Consider the following 15157-nt stretch of genomic DNA (forward strand, 5'->3'; position numbering starts at 1 on the left):
AAAACATCTGAAAACCTATCCTATAGATCCAACCCATTTAGAGCTCAAGTACAGTTTTTGTGAACTAAGTGTACCACCGTTTAGCATACAGCAAATCGTAAATTATTGAGAGACAGCTTGGTGTAGTGGTTTGAGCATTGGACTGGAGTAGGATTCAAATCCCAGCTTGGCTGTGTAAACCCACTGAGTGAGGAGTCGAAGGGTTTCATGGCCATCCATAGTTTTTTGTGGGGTTTTCGGGCTATGTGGCCATGTTCTAGAACATGGCCAGATAGCCCCAAACCCCCAGAAAAAAACACTGAGTGACCTTGGGCAAGTCACTCTCTCTCAGCCTCAAAGGATGGCAATGATAAACCCCCTCTGAAGAAATCTACTAAGAAAACTTCTTGAAAGGGTTGCCATAAATCAGAAGCAACTTGAAGGCACGCAACAACAACAACAACAACAACAAAAAGGTTATTTTCCCTCATAATGAATTTTAACTTTTAGCAAGTTTCTCAGGGACATAAAATACAGGATTTCATTTGATTAAATGACTGTTTTCAGGAAAGGCTGCAAAATAGATACAGAAAATGTACACTCAACAAGAGAATTTGCAGTTTTCCATCTTTGGAAGTATGAGAAAGGGACAAAGCTTGGTTATACTTATAAGCTTCCCTTCTCCCTTCATTGTAGGTGGGTTGTCTCTATAAACCGAATGGTTAGATGTGCATTCTTTCTTGTGGATATAACCAGACACGTTCACTCTTCTCAAAATCAAGATTGTGATTTCCATCCCCATTCCCCAGTAGTCTTTCATAAGAACCAGCAACTTCTCAGGATAGGTGCACACATTACTCAATACTCATATTCAATATGGTTGAATATCACTTGATTGCATGTAAATATGGATTTGAAGTATCTATTGTACATTGTAAGAACCACTGAAACGTGTGAGTTTAAAACCTCCACAACAAATATACTCATATGGAAATGGATTTTGATGTCAATCAAATTTTTATACCCCTTTTGAGTTTTTGAATAATGAATTCATGGTCAAATTCAGGTCTTAAAAGCATTTCCCAGAGATGTCAGTTTCTGTCTTGAAACCTGACAAAAACCATTCCCAATCAAGTGTATGGTTTGACAGTGCACAGCATGGCTATTTCCCTAATGGTTATATGTTCTGTCACCAATTGTTATACATTATATAATTATATAATATATGGGACTAGAACTTCCACTGATATCTTTTTGAGAAGCCACTGTAGATATTTGCTAAAGCTCAACAGTGGACTTGACACTTGCAGTGCTAGATTGAAAACAATATTTTGATATCAAATCACTAGGTGTCCATTAGACTGGCAAAATTGAATCACTGCAAAGTCAGAGATGGGGAACATGCAGATGATGGACCACAGTTCCTATAATCTCTCATCAATTGTGATGGCTAAAGCTAATGAGACTTAAGTTGGTTATCTGCAAAGGGCCATACATTCCCTACCTGATATAAACATTGAAAAGTCTCTCAAATTGTTGGAAACATTTATGTATGCCAAGAATGATAAGCAAACAACATTAAAATAGGCAGCTGCCACATAGCAGCATATCCACATTATTTTTTTTGTATCCATGATACTTAAGCATGGAATACAGCAATGTGCTACATCCTTATGTTCTCATGGTGGCATAGACAGCCAGTCCATTGCCTACTACTGTCTGAGATAGACTGATTACAGTTGGCCCTCATTATCCAGATTCAAGAATCCATGGCCTCAAAATATTTTTTAAAATATATAAATTTCAAAAAGCAAACCTTGATTTTGCCATTTTATATAAGGAATACCATTTTACTATAGCATTGTATTTAATGTGACTTGAACATCCACTGATTTTGGTATCCACGGGAAGGTTTTGGAGCCAAACCCCAGTGAATTTTCCTGCTATACATTTTTCTTCTTGAGATGAGGTTGAGTGTGTTGTTGCTTTTTAATTAGAAAAGTGCAGAATGATTAGGAAACTATATAAACCGCCTGAAGGGGTTAGGTATCGGGGGCACTGCTTTGCAGTGGTTCCGGTCCTTCCTCTCGGGCAGGTCTCAGAGGGTGCTACTCGGGGACTGTAGCTCCAGTAAGAGGTACCTCACTTGTGGGGTTCCTCAGGGGGCTATTTTGTCCCCGATGTTATTTAACATCTATATGAAGCCGCTGGGTGAGATAATACGGAGTCATGGTGCTGGGTGTTATCAGTACGCTGATGACACTCAAATCTATTTCTCCGTATCTCGTTCGTCGGCCTCGAATTCCGATGGCATCTCTTCTCTCAATGAATGTCTTCAGGCGGTAATGGGCTGGATGAGGAAAAACAGATTGAAACTGAATCCAGACAAGACGGAGGTGCTCATGGTAGCGGCCCCGAAACCAAGAATTGGGTTGCAACCTCCAGTCCTGGATGGGGTCACACTCTCCTCCAATGACTGTGTTCGCAGTCTGGGGGTGCTCCTTGACTCGTCGCTCCTGATGACAAATCAGGTAAATGCGACGGTCAGGAGTACCTGTTATCAGCTTCGGCTGATACGCCAGCTGCGCCCTTTTCTGGAAGTAAGGGATCTCGAGACGGTTGTGCACGCACTGGTAACCTCACGCCTTGATTTCTGTAATGCACTCTACATGGGGCTACCCCTGTGCTTGACTCGGAAATTACAGCTGGTTCAAAACATGGCAGCCAGGCTTGTGTCAGGTACATCTAGGAGGGACCACATTACTCCGGTTTTGAGGTCCCTCCACTGGCTGCCTATCAGCTTCCAGGCCCAGTACAAGGTGTTGGTTATCACCTTTAAAGCCCTAAATGGCTTGGGTCCAAGCTATCTTAGGGACCGCCTCCTCCCGTACAATCCTCCCCGCGCTCTCCGGTCCTCTGGGAGGAACTTACTGCAGCCTCTAAAATCTAGGCTTGCGGCAACCTCCAGAGGGCGTTCTCTGCTGTTGCCCCCAAACTCTGGAACGACCTGCCGGATGAGATCCGTCAGATAACATCATTAGACAGCTTTAAAAAAGCGGTCAAGACGGATCTCTTCCGGCAGGCCTTTCCAGATTAACCATCCCGGCCCAGGTTCCCTGATTCCCTCATTCCTCCCGTAGCCCCATCTTAAGTGATGGTTGAGGATCAACAGAGGGATATCAGGGTTTTTAGTTTTAACTGCTGTTTTTATGCTTGATATTGTGTTTTTAATTGTCATATTTTATATTTTACTGTTGTTAACCGCCCGGATTGGTTTGCCAGAGGGCGGTATACAAATAAATATTATTATTATTATATTATTATTATAACAAAAGTAAACACACTCAGGAAAATGAGCAACTAGTAAATAACTTGAACTCTGGGAGGATTTTATGTAATGCAAGCCACTTTTGAGACTTAAGTGAAATAACAGGATATTTGATAGTATCAAAACATATAAAACCCACAGTAGTCAATGCCCACTAGAAAATACTGTGAAATAATTTAAACCTACTGCTTGCTATAGCTCACAAAGGGAAATGCACTAGCCTCACCCACTGGGTCTTAACAGGGAGCTTTTCCTAGACATAGACATTCTTCATATGACATAGAACCTAGAATTTCCAAATGTGTGAGGCACACACATGCACCAAGGAAACCGACCTGTCCAGTTTTTGCTCTCCAAGGGATGACACTGACAAAACTGGAGGAGAATGTGGGATCAATGTGCTCCACTCTTTTTTTGAGTAAGTTTTTAAATGAGCAAATAGGACTTTAACTTTTAGAACACCTATCTCCTCCACTGTGGAGGAAAGTAATAAATGAAGTGAGCCCCTAACTTGAATGCTCTTCATTAAGCAGAAAGAAGATTGTGGTTTGATTTGGGGGTCAAAATATTCACCTAAATGAAATTCACTTTGATTTACTGGTAAATTTCTCTGTATGGCAAGAGGAACTGTCACACACGGTCCCAAAAACAGTGCCAGGTGGGCAGTTCTGAAATGAGGGAGGTATCATCTCTATGTGCTCCTCAAACATCAAATTAAATTTCCAACAAATGGATATTTATAGTTCTTGCATTGAAAGGAACTAAAATTAATCCACTTTGCAATTAGCAAAGAAGACAGCTTTTTGACCTATCAACAGAATAACAGAGGAAATTTTTTTCCTCAGGACTAAATTAATAACCTGAAATCTATTTTTTAAAAAAAATCACCCCAGAAGATTTAACAGTAAAACTGGTATTCCAAAGGGAGTCAGAAGTTTAAAAAATGCCACTAATGCAGTAATGTTTATCTTAATTATTCTTTTTTATTTTCAAAATTCAAATGTGTCAGTATATTTGTTCTCTTAAATAACCACTTCAAATTTGAATTAAACGTACCAACATGGTTCCTAGGTATGAAATTTCAAAATCTCTTTGGAATACTAATTTCATATCGATATGTTTGCTTAAAAGTATCTTTTTTGAAAAGCAAAACCTACTTCCCTGAATTGGTTCAAGACAGTTGGTGATGTAAAATTTAATATAAAATATTTAGTCACAAAATAGTATTGCTTTTGTTTGTGTGTACACTGTGGCAAGATTTGCTCTTTTTAATAAAAACTATACCATCTCCCATAAATTCCTAAACATATTAAGAACTGTGATGCAGAGCGGAATTACACAGTGAAGCAAGTACCAGCACAACTGTCAGATTATATTACATCAAAAATTTTAATGGTCCCAAATATATACTCAACAACTAAGCATACACTCGGGGCAAAATAAAAATAAAATTATGACACATAAGTGACATCTAGAATTCCATTCAATTTTTTTAATCAAGGGATAGACAAATCCCTCACCTCCAAACAAAAATCTGCAGTTTAAAGGGCAAAAGGGAACGGATTAAAAAAGAGGAAACTTATGTTCAGCCCTCCCCCAAGTTTTTTTGTTTTGTTTTTTTAAAAAAAACTGTTGTAGCCCGACTAAAATGTTCAGAATGTATGGTTTCAAAGGCAGGTCTCTTTATACAAAGAAACTGCTGGCATTCTTAGCAAGTGAAGAACTATGGCAGTAGAGCCTTTTCTTCAAAGTCTTGTACATGGTCCAAGAAAGCATGTTCTGATTGTAACAACTGAACAGCCAATCCAGAATTCCACTACCAAAATTCCTGCCCTGTTGGCTTTATATTTTCCATTTCCTTCCCTGAGAAAAGGGCAATGTGTGGTCCAAGCTGGAGAGGTCAAAGGCATGTCTTTTCCACAAAGCATAGTATTTCCTCTTCTTCTGCTCCTTCAAATTGGCACTTGATCAGCAGAAATCTATTTTTTAAAAGTTGATCTGTGTTATACACAGTAATCTGTTAGAGATTGCAGTTTTTAATTATCAACTCTCCCACTCCCCTGGAAACCAAGTTTATCACGCAGCTGATAATGCTCTTCAGAGCTGTCATTATGAGGATTCTAGCTTTGCTTTCTGTGACAAAGGTAGGCTTTCTTCATCATCTTCATCATCATCATCAGGATAATCTACAAGACCCACTAATCCTCCCTAAAAATGGGAAAAAACAAATAGACAAACATTAGCTGTTTTATCTTCCAAACTAAACATGAGCATCTATAACTCTTCCGCACTTCACCTCTTCTTCAATACAAAAGCTATTGGGCGAGTCCTAAAAAGCCAACACTCTTTTCTCATAACCTCATAATCTGTATAGCTTTAGAAAACATTTCCTTCTTTTAGAAACAGTATCCATCTTAATTATGCTGCAGAAAAAAAGCAGCCAACTTACAAATGAACAATACTTTTATTAGGCCCAATCAAGTTTTCCAGAGATTATAACTGGAAAAAATTATAGAAAATTTTTCAGCACTGTAAATAATGTTATTTCGTTTAGCAATTTTACAGAACACACAGATATATCTTGGATGCTGCTGATCGTTCTAGTTCTGATAATCATGATAGCCATGTTTATTCAAAGCTTTAGGTGGAAATTATTTTATTATGATATTTGTAATAAATGTAAAGATAATACCATATACTTCCCTGATATTTAACCAAAAATACAGTCTGCACAAATATGGATAAGTGTATATGTATCTATATCCATATATCTGGAGTGAAAAAATTTCCATGGAAAAATATAGCATTAGAAAATTTTCCACCCCACATCTCTGGGTCAAAGAGTATATAGGCATTTAAGTTTTCCAGAACTCTGCCTCAGTCTGTGTGATACAAAAAGTAGGGAATGGGAGAAGAAGCAGAAGATTTTTTTTTTTTAAAAAAAATTGTTCTTTATGAATTGAAATGTGAATTGATTTGATCTATACCTAGTATGGCTTGGAGTGTAATTCTTTCAATTTCACATTTCTCTAAACATTATGCTGCAGCTCTCTGCTCAGAAAAATAACAAAATACATATAATATGTGTATTTTAAGATAAAACTTTTACCTAAAGGAAAGTATGTTGTTTATGATAAAAATATTTTGAAAAATACAGATTGCAATCTTGTTGGGGCACTACTATTATAAAAGTAGTTGCGCAAGTCAATGCCCTCTAGTGCAGCCAATTGTTCTACAAATATACGCATAGTCTTCATGGGGGACTAGATGAGAGTGAGCTATCTTACCACTACATAATAGGTAAACTCCAGACCTTGGTGTGCAATCAGTTGCACAGCTGCTGGATACAGAAAAACCGTGGCCCGAAACAGACGGGCCAAAAGAAGTGACTCCTTTAGGGGTGTGGTGTTTACATGATGTGTGCCCTCAAAGTGGCCTGAAGCTGCTCCGACTTCACACTCCAGTCCTTTGGACTGGAGCAAAAAGGAGCCAGTAGCGTGGGCTGGGGCCATTGGCAGCAGCCCACTTTGGAGGGGGCCATGCTCTCGCCATGGTCCCAGCCTGCTCCTTCTCACCCATCTGCTTCAGGCCTATATTTACATTATGTTAAGGGTGTAAGAAATCTTGGCCTTATTAAATTGTAAGAGCAAAAATAAATAAATAAAAATTTAAAAATGGTGATTAACAAAGAACAGGATAGAACAGATTAACCAAAAAAGCACATATGAAACTGATACACACACAGTTAAGTGCATCTGGATACAAAATAACTGTTACCATTATTTAAAGCCACTTGGAGTACCAGTCCTACGGGGAGAATTCAAGGAAAAATGACAACAACAAAGAAGGTTTCTTTGTTATTACATATCAGAACAGGTGAAATAAATGAATGAAGACTGCAGAATGGCAAACTTAGAAACTGTGTCTCTAGTATATACTGTAGTTTTGATATAATGATTCAGATGAAAACAGTACCTTTGTAGTTATAGCTGCCATTTGAGATGTGCTTTTAGAAACTGATCCAGGAGATCCCGGTGAACCAGGAGATCCTGGAGATCCAGGAGACCCAGGCAAATTACTTGCAGATGACTGGCTGGTGAGGTTAGCTTTTGTATTACTGGAGAAGGAAAGTTTAAAACTTGGGCTCTGTCGACCAGAGAGATTGGTTTTAAGAAGGACCTCCTTTTCTTCACTTTCTTTAACTAGAATTTAAAACAAATAATGATGTAACAAAGTTCTTCTGTGAAATGGAAAAGGTTCAACACTAAAAAACAAACAAACACTCTTCCCTAAGCCTCTTTTTGTTGGGGGGGGGGGGGGGAAGAAAGGTAACATTAAAATTAATTAATTAAAATTGGAATTGAGAAAAAGGAAGAGATATGTAGTTATTCTGTCTCTATTAGTTGTGCAACACACATGCCTGTCCAGATGTACTTGCTAAAGTGGAAAAGACTTTTTCAATAACAGCATCTGTTATAACATGCCTTCCTTAACTGAGGCTCATCTGATGCCTTCTTTACATACTCTTCTGCATCAAATGAAGGCCTTTACTTCTGAAAGTGATCTGTACATTTTTAATCCACTAATTTTTTATGTAGCATGCTTTATATTAATATTACTGCTACATTGACACTGTATTTTGCAAGCTACACAGAATACTATAATTGGTTGTAAGCAACAATTGTAGCACAAATATGCACAGAGAGAGAGAGAGGGAGAGAGAGAGAGAGAGAGAAAAGAGTTGAATAGTAAGGTTTAACAGCAGTTGCAGTCAGCCATGTAAATGCCAAGGTGTAGAATCATAGAGCTGGAAGAGACCACAAGACCATCCAGTCCAACCCCCTACCATGCAGGAAATCACAATTAAAGCAGCCCCAACAGATGGCTATCCAGCCTCTGTTTAAAGACCTCCAGGGAAGGAGACTCCACTACACTCCGAGGGACTGTGTTCCACTGTCGCACAGCCCTTACTGTCAGGACGTTCCTCCTAATGTTGAGGTGGAATCTCTTTTCCTGTAGCTTGCATCCATTGCTCTGGGTCCTGTTTTCTGGAGCAGCAGAAAACAAGCTAGCTCCCTCCTCAATATGACATCCCTTCAAATATTTAAACAGGGCTATCATATCACCTCTTAACCTTCTCTTCTCCAGGCTAAACATCCCCAGCTCCCTATTAATCTGTAAGGCAGTGCCTGTTGAGCTATGGTCTTTTACAATGCATGCTACAAATGTTAAATACTTGTTAAGGACTCAGACGGGAAAATCTCTATGAACAAAATTAAGTTTGTTTCTTTTCTTTTCTTGCATTACATGTAAACTGCTGGTTGAATTTTCACCAAATCTGGAGGCAACATTTGAGATGGTCTGAGTTACCATGTAAACTGTGGTGCAGTCAAAATTCAGTTGAGAAGGCCTGGAGGGGGCACCATATTTACTCTGTTTATTCATACAGACTATTACATATAGTAGCCCACCTCAAGGGCTCTCTCAAGAGACATGAACAATACAGTCGGCCCTCCACATTTACAGCTTTGACTTTTGCAGATTTGACTATTTGCGGTTTTGATTAATATGTTCTCTCTATCAATCTCCTAAGTCCTCCAGCACAATTCTGCTGGAAGCTGACCATAGAGTTGTACTGGAGAACCTAGATGTTCCTACAGAAAACACTTCTCTAGGCATTTGTAAATCCTCCAGCATGATTCTATGATCAACTTCTGGCAGATGTTGATGATAGAGTTGCATGTGAGGACCTGGAGATTCTTAGAGAGGTGTTTTGTTAGGTAAAAAGAATAGTATTTTTTTATTTGCACTTTCCTCACTTTCACCCCCTAACCCCAGGGAATATGGAAGGACCTCTGTAAGCAGATTTTAAGCTCACAAAGCTAAAGACATGCCTTCTCAAGAGAAACTGAAATTGAACTGAAATTCTCCTGAGCACTACTGGGTTCTATAGCATGTCTATCTCTCCCCATGTATGTATCCCTTTCATTGTTGTAGTCTTGCTAAGCTCTCTTAAATGAACTGCTGTAAGGAAATTTACAATTTTCCTTTATATTGAGTAGATCTTTCTTATCATTTGAAAATCCTTATTAACTGAAAACTATAACACCAGGAACAGGTTAATTTTAATTATAAATAAATTGGCTAAGAACATAAGCAACACATATTGCAATGCCATAACACATTTTCTATCCATTGATTTTTCTCCAGGTGTAACTATGAAATCTGTGGTAGATATATGCTACATGAAGGGGAAGGGGAAGGGTCCCCCCCCCCAGCAGATCTTAGGAGTTAGGACTGTTCTATCAATTTACTTAAGCCAGAAACATGTTATTTCAATTACTTACATTTTTTTCTCTCCATAAATTTACTTATAGGATCCATAATATCTTCATCATTTTTACTTTTGTCTGAGGGTGGCACAACTGCTTCTCCATCTTCCATATCATCTTCATCAGTGTTAAACCACATCTCCTCCTCATCCTCCAAAGTCCTTGCATCTCTCCGATATCTATGGTTTCTCAAGATGGAACGCATGCTATGGAAAAGGATTTTCCTCCAAGTTTATAAATACACAGTAGTAACATGCTAAAATTATTACATATTTCATCTCAGTGACATAACCTTCAATGATATATGTTTTTGGACTGCACATTAAAACAGTCACTATATATGAAGGCAAGGTGTTTTAGCTGAACTCACATGGTACATCAAGGTGCAGTTGTCAAATAAGAGACAGTGTCTATGTGTGCACCTGTCTCTAGCCATGTATTCCTGACCCTGTTACATGCTTTTTTATTTCTTTCATCTCTGATATGACTTTCTAGTGCAGGAGAGTACTGTAAAAACAATTATAAGCTACCAGCTGCATACTCTATGTGTAATTTGTATCTGTACAAAGTTTTACAAATCACCCAAAAGGTGCTCATACAGCCCGGATAGTACAAGTAAGACTCACTAAGGTCAATTCGACTGTTTATTGGTTTCTATAACTGGATCTTTAAAAAATTTTAATTAGGAAAATACAAAGTATAGAGTTTTACAATGTACTTTCATTATTATTTTTTTAAAAAATCAGAACTTGGGCTATCCCAAAGCATTTCAAAAAATACCACTATACAAAATTGCTATCACTGATGCCTTTATTTTCAGATATGTTGCACAGCATTATATACTTCTTGGTCAACTTTAGTGAAGACCAAAAGGGAGGAGTGCAATAATACTTATGCATATATATCTGCACTACTGCCAAGCAATGAAGCACATGCTCATATTAGGAGGGGTCCATCCCCTCCACAGAACTAGTGTAAATGAATAAATTTTGATAAGGATAATCTTGGCCATGGATTGCTTTTTACATTTTATGTAGTCTCCACTATAAGAGGAAATGTGAAAATTTAAATGTAGTCCCATTTTCCCTAGCAAGTCTTACTTGCACTATCAACAATGCCAATTAAACTTCCAAGCAATCTGAAAACTTCAATATTTGCATGACTTAAACCTATCTGGCATTTTGTAGAAGAGGCAGAACAATTTTGTTGATTTTGAGAATCACGTATTTGTGTTATAGACATCCATTCAGAGCAGGTCTTTGGCTCAAATGTATGGAGGTACATGTTCTCAATACAGTCCTCATAGGTTTCTTTCTTTAAAAAAAAAACCCTACAGGATTCTTCCACTGTACATTGGCTGTTACAGGCTAACTCATGCTCTTCATTTAAAAATCAAGCGTCAAGTCACCTGATACTAAAACAGAATAAAACTATACTGAGGAACAGTATAAAATGATACTTTTCAGTTCTGTTTCACTAGTTTCTACTTAATAGGAAACTCCTTTGAAAGAACTAATAACAATTTCTGTGTCCACTAACCTGTCAAGCTTGGGATTATCTTGTCTTTCCCTTTGTTGTTCATAACGTAATTTCAAACCTTTGAATGTCTGCACATAGTCTACATCTTCTAGAGCTTTCCAGTAATTTTCAATTACATGAGCTGTTAAGGATTTTATATCTTCCTAGAAAATAAAGTTATTTTTCCCAATTAAGATTGTTAAAGTAATAGCATAGAGAAGCCAAAAGTGTGCTCTCAAAGATGTATGAGAATTACACTATTTTTTTCAGAAGACATCTTGTCATCCATGTAACCATTAAGCGGCATGTGCTTTCACTTGGCTGTCACTACAGAAAATGCAGTAAATGGAAGTATGCAGAAAGTCAAGATATAAAATGCTGGGAAAAGCATGTTTTTCCTTAACCACTTATGTGCTATTGTTGCTGAGAAGTGTTATCAGTAGTTATAGAACAGTCAACAAACTGAAAAGTTATTAACAACAAAATAGGTGTCTGAACATCTTTCTGAAAATCTGACTGTTGGTTCTGATAAAATCCAAGTGAGCAACATTTGCAAAAGAAATAGTATGTACTGAATAAGTTAATTCCAACTGAATTCCCAGACAAGTATGTATAAGTTTGCACAGAAACTCGTACAATATTACTTTTCATCCATGAATTCAAAATTCCTCTTTACAGTTTACGGAAGGGATGTAATGATTTCATTCTGATGAGGCACATATACATAAACAAACCATTTATTTCAGTAGGGAATTTGTATATACATGCACAAAAGAACCAATGATGTACTTTCAGAATAAACTCACAATTGAGACAAGTCTACTCTTCAGCAAGATGCCCAGACAAAAAGCTGATAGCTGGTTTTAATTTTTGCTTAAACAGGCAGTCTATAAGCATTTAGAAAGGAGTGCTGTGATTAGTAATAGTCAGCATGAGTTTCTCAGAAACAAATCATGCCAGACTAATCCCCCCCCTTTTTTTTGGATAAAGTCATAAGCTTGGTAGATGAAGACATATATCATATCTTGATATCAGTAAGGCCTTTGACAAGAACTCCTATGGTATATTTGCAAAACAAGTTTGTAAAATGTGAGCTTCACAATGCAATTGTTAGGTGGATTTATAATTGGTTGACTGAACGAACGCTAAGAGTACTCAACAGTGGCTTCACCTGAACTTGGAGAGAAACGGCTAGCGAGGTACCACAGGGTACTGTCCTGGGCCCAACGCTATTCTTCAGTGACTTGGATGATGGGATAGAGCATGCTTACCAAATTTACAGATGACACTAAAATAGGAGGGATAGTTAATACCCCAGAGGACAGGATCAAAATTCAAAATGATCTTAACTGATTAGAAAGCTGAGCCAAAACAAACAAAACGAATTTCAACAGGAAAAAATGTTGGATACTACACTTGGGCAGTAAAAATGAAGTGCACAGATATAGGATAGGTAACACTTGGCTTGACAACAGTACATGCAAAAGGGATTTAGGTCTTAATGGAGCACAGGGTGAACATAAGCCATGGTGCTAAAACAGTGCTTGTCATTAGAAATGGATGAGGGTGAACAAATTAAAATTTAATCCAGACAAAGACAGAGGTGTTCCGGATCAATACAAAAGCAGATCAGGGCACAGAGATTCAGGCACCATTAGGTGGGGTTACATTCCCTCTGAAATCCTGGGGTTGTAGCTTGGGTGTATTCCTGGATTCACCTGAGCCTGGAAGTTCATGTTTTGGCAGTACACCATTTATTTATCATTTATCCTTGTGCAAGAGATGCTGGATCTGGTCAGTGACACATGCCTTAGTTACATCCTATCTGGATTACTGTAATGTGTCTTACATGAATTAGGCATGGATTTTAGATTTTAAGCTTAAAGGCAGAGATTTTGCCAAATTAACAACTGTAAAATGCTTATGTAAAGTGGCATGTACAGTGGTGGCATTGTGATGATGACACCTTTGAAGAGACCTCAGAAAACTCAGCTGGTCCAAAGAGCCGCAGTAAGACTGTTAACTGGGGCTGGCTACAGAAAGCAAACTCCCTTCTTGCAAAAATTCCATTGGCTGCAGTCTCTTTCAGAATATCATTCAAACAGTTACCTACAAAGTACTATACTGCTTGCATCCAGCTTATCTAAGAACCATATTCCCCAATGTAAGCCTGCCTGTGTTTTGAGATATTTTGGGGAGGACTTTTTCTCTGTCCTGTCATTCTCAGAGGTACATCTGCTGGGTGCTCCCAAGTTCTGGCACTTTCTTCCTAGAGAAGAGTGGAACCCTCCCAAATAGCCACAGGAAGATGTTTTTGTTTCGGATGGAACACCCATGGTTAGGAAGAGGCCACTGCACTGTGGTACTCCTACTCAAGTTCTAATTCTAAACACTGATTATAAACCTCTTCTCCTAAAAAGCCATGTAATTTCTCAAACCCTCATCATGATCAGTAAGATGGAAATACCTATCCACCCACATTCCCAGGGTTCATCCTCTCCCCTTGCCTGGATTAGCCACTGTCTGCTATTCCAACATGTCCAAAAAGACTACTTTCTTCCTTGTTTTGCCCTCCATTTCTTTCTTTCTTTTCAAAAGAGTGCTCAGATTCATTTTAAAAACTTCCTATCCAACAGGATACATCTGTGTTTCTTTAGATGTAGCTGGACTCCAGTTCCCATCAGTCCCATTTAGCATGGCCAGTGCTGAGATGGGAATTGTAGTCGCAACATCTTGAGACTCCTAATCCCCAGCTTTACGTTCTCAGATGTAATATGATTTGTTGGCATTTTGGGATGCAAAGCAATCTCAACACTCATCCTCTCTGTAGAAATGAGTACTCACCACTCTAATGAACTCAAACATCTCTATAATAGCAGAGTTCATCAGATTATAGCGGGAACCATTGCTGAGAAATGCTTTGACCACTGGTTCAAACAAGAAACTTTTCATTATATAGCGATTGTAGAATTCATCCTTCAATCCAATTATCTTTCTTTTAAAACGCAGGGCACCTAATGAAGAAACGTGATTAAGCTTTACAAACACTCTCAACATTTTACTTTAACAGAGCAGCTCACAGCATAAGCAGCTGGTCACAAACTCTAAATACTCAGAAATGAGTTATGGCATTAGTAAAGGATCACAACCAACTGATTATTCCATCGACTCATTAATAAAGACATCCAGCTCTACACAAGTGGAAATTCATTTGCACAACTATCTTTGCTATTCTTTTCATGTGTGGACTACCAGGTCACCTTGACCCTTTAAAAACTGGCCTGCACATGGCAAAGCACACTCCTAGAAGCTTTCGGGGCACAATTTGTCATCTAAATGTACTTCCATCTCTATTGGGTCTTTTGGAGGCCAAAGCAGGCTCCTTTTTTCAGAAAGCAGAAGTGATAATCCACTTTTTTTTTCTTTAAAAGGTATTTTAAAGTCCCCAAAAGGCCCAAGGGAGGCAATATTATACTGAGAGGCAAATTGTACTCCCCAAAGAATGGGAGGGAGGCACTATTAACTATTTTGTTCTATTTACTGTTTAGTAAATATTTGGCCTATCTGGGGCCAAATGCAAGAGCACAGCCAATGAAAGTCCAAGGGTAGGTAAAAATGTCCCCTGAACCATCAAAAGTTGCCTACCCCTAAACACAGAAAGTAAACATTCAGTAGTTTATTATGAAAAAAATTACAAATTAAAACATTAGAAAAGAAGTAATGTGTATTAGCTTGACATAGCACAATTTCACACAAGCACACTGGAGATGTGCAAGAGCGTAGCTTGGATTGTTACTAGGCCTAGCTCATGTGCACATAATCATGTAATCCTCTATGTTGAGTTGAAGGCTTTCATGGCCGGCATCCATAGTTTTTTGTGGAGGTTTCGGGCTACGTGGCCATGTTCTAGAGGAGTTTCTTCCTGACGTTTCACCATCATCTGTGGCTGGCATCTTCAGAGAATGCTTGCCTGGAAAAGAGTTGGGTATATATATATCCC

The 15157-nt window shown here is 38.3% G+C and overlaps 1 protein-coding gene across 1 annotated transcript in view; it reads right to left on the bottom strand.

Moving 5' to 3' along the window:
• Positions 1 to 4677: 4677 nt before the first annotated feature.
• PPP4R3A (protein phosphatase 4 regulatory subunit 3A) overlaps positions 4678 to 15157 on the bottom strand; it is a 31542-nt gene continuing 21062 nt past the window's right edge. Inside the window, exons 11-15 of the mRNA XM_042438675.1 lie at positions 14002 to 14171; positions 11179 to 11321; positions 9655 to 9845; positions 7283 to 7509; positions 4678 to 5515 (exon numbers count right to left, since the gene is read on the bottom strand). Of these exons, the coding sequence (XP_042294609.1) occupies positions 5417 to 5515; positions 7283 to 7509; positions 9655 to 9845; positions 11179 to 11321; positions 14002 to 14171 (830 nt within the window). The 3' untranslated portion in view covers positions 4678 to 5416. The remainder of the gene's footprint in view (positions 5516 to 7282; positions 7510 to 9654; positions 9846 to 11178; positions 11322 to 14001; positions 14172 to 15157) is intronic.

This window comes from Sceloporus undulatus, chromosome 1, assembly GCF_019175285.1.
Source record: "Sceloporus undulatus isolate JIND9_A2432 ecotype Alabama chromosome 1, SceUnd_v1.1, whole genome shotgun sequence".
Classification (NCBI taxonomy): domain Eukaryota; kingdom Metazoa; phylum Chordata; class Lepidosauria; order Squamata; family Phrynosomatidae; genus Sceloporus; species Sceloporus undulatus.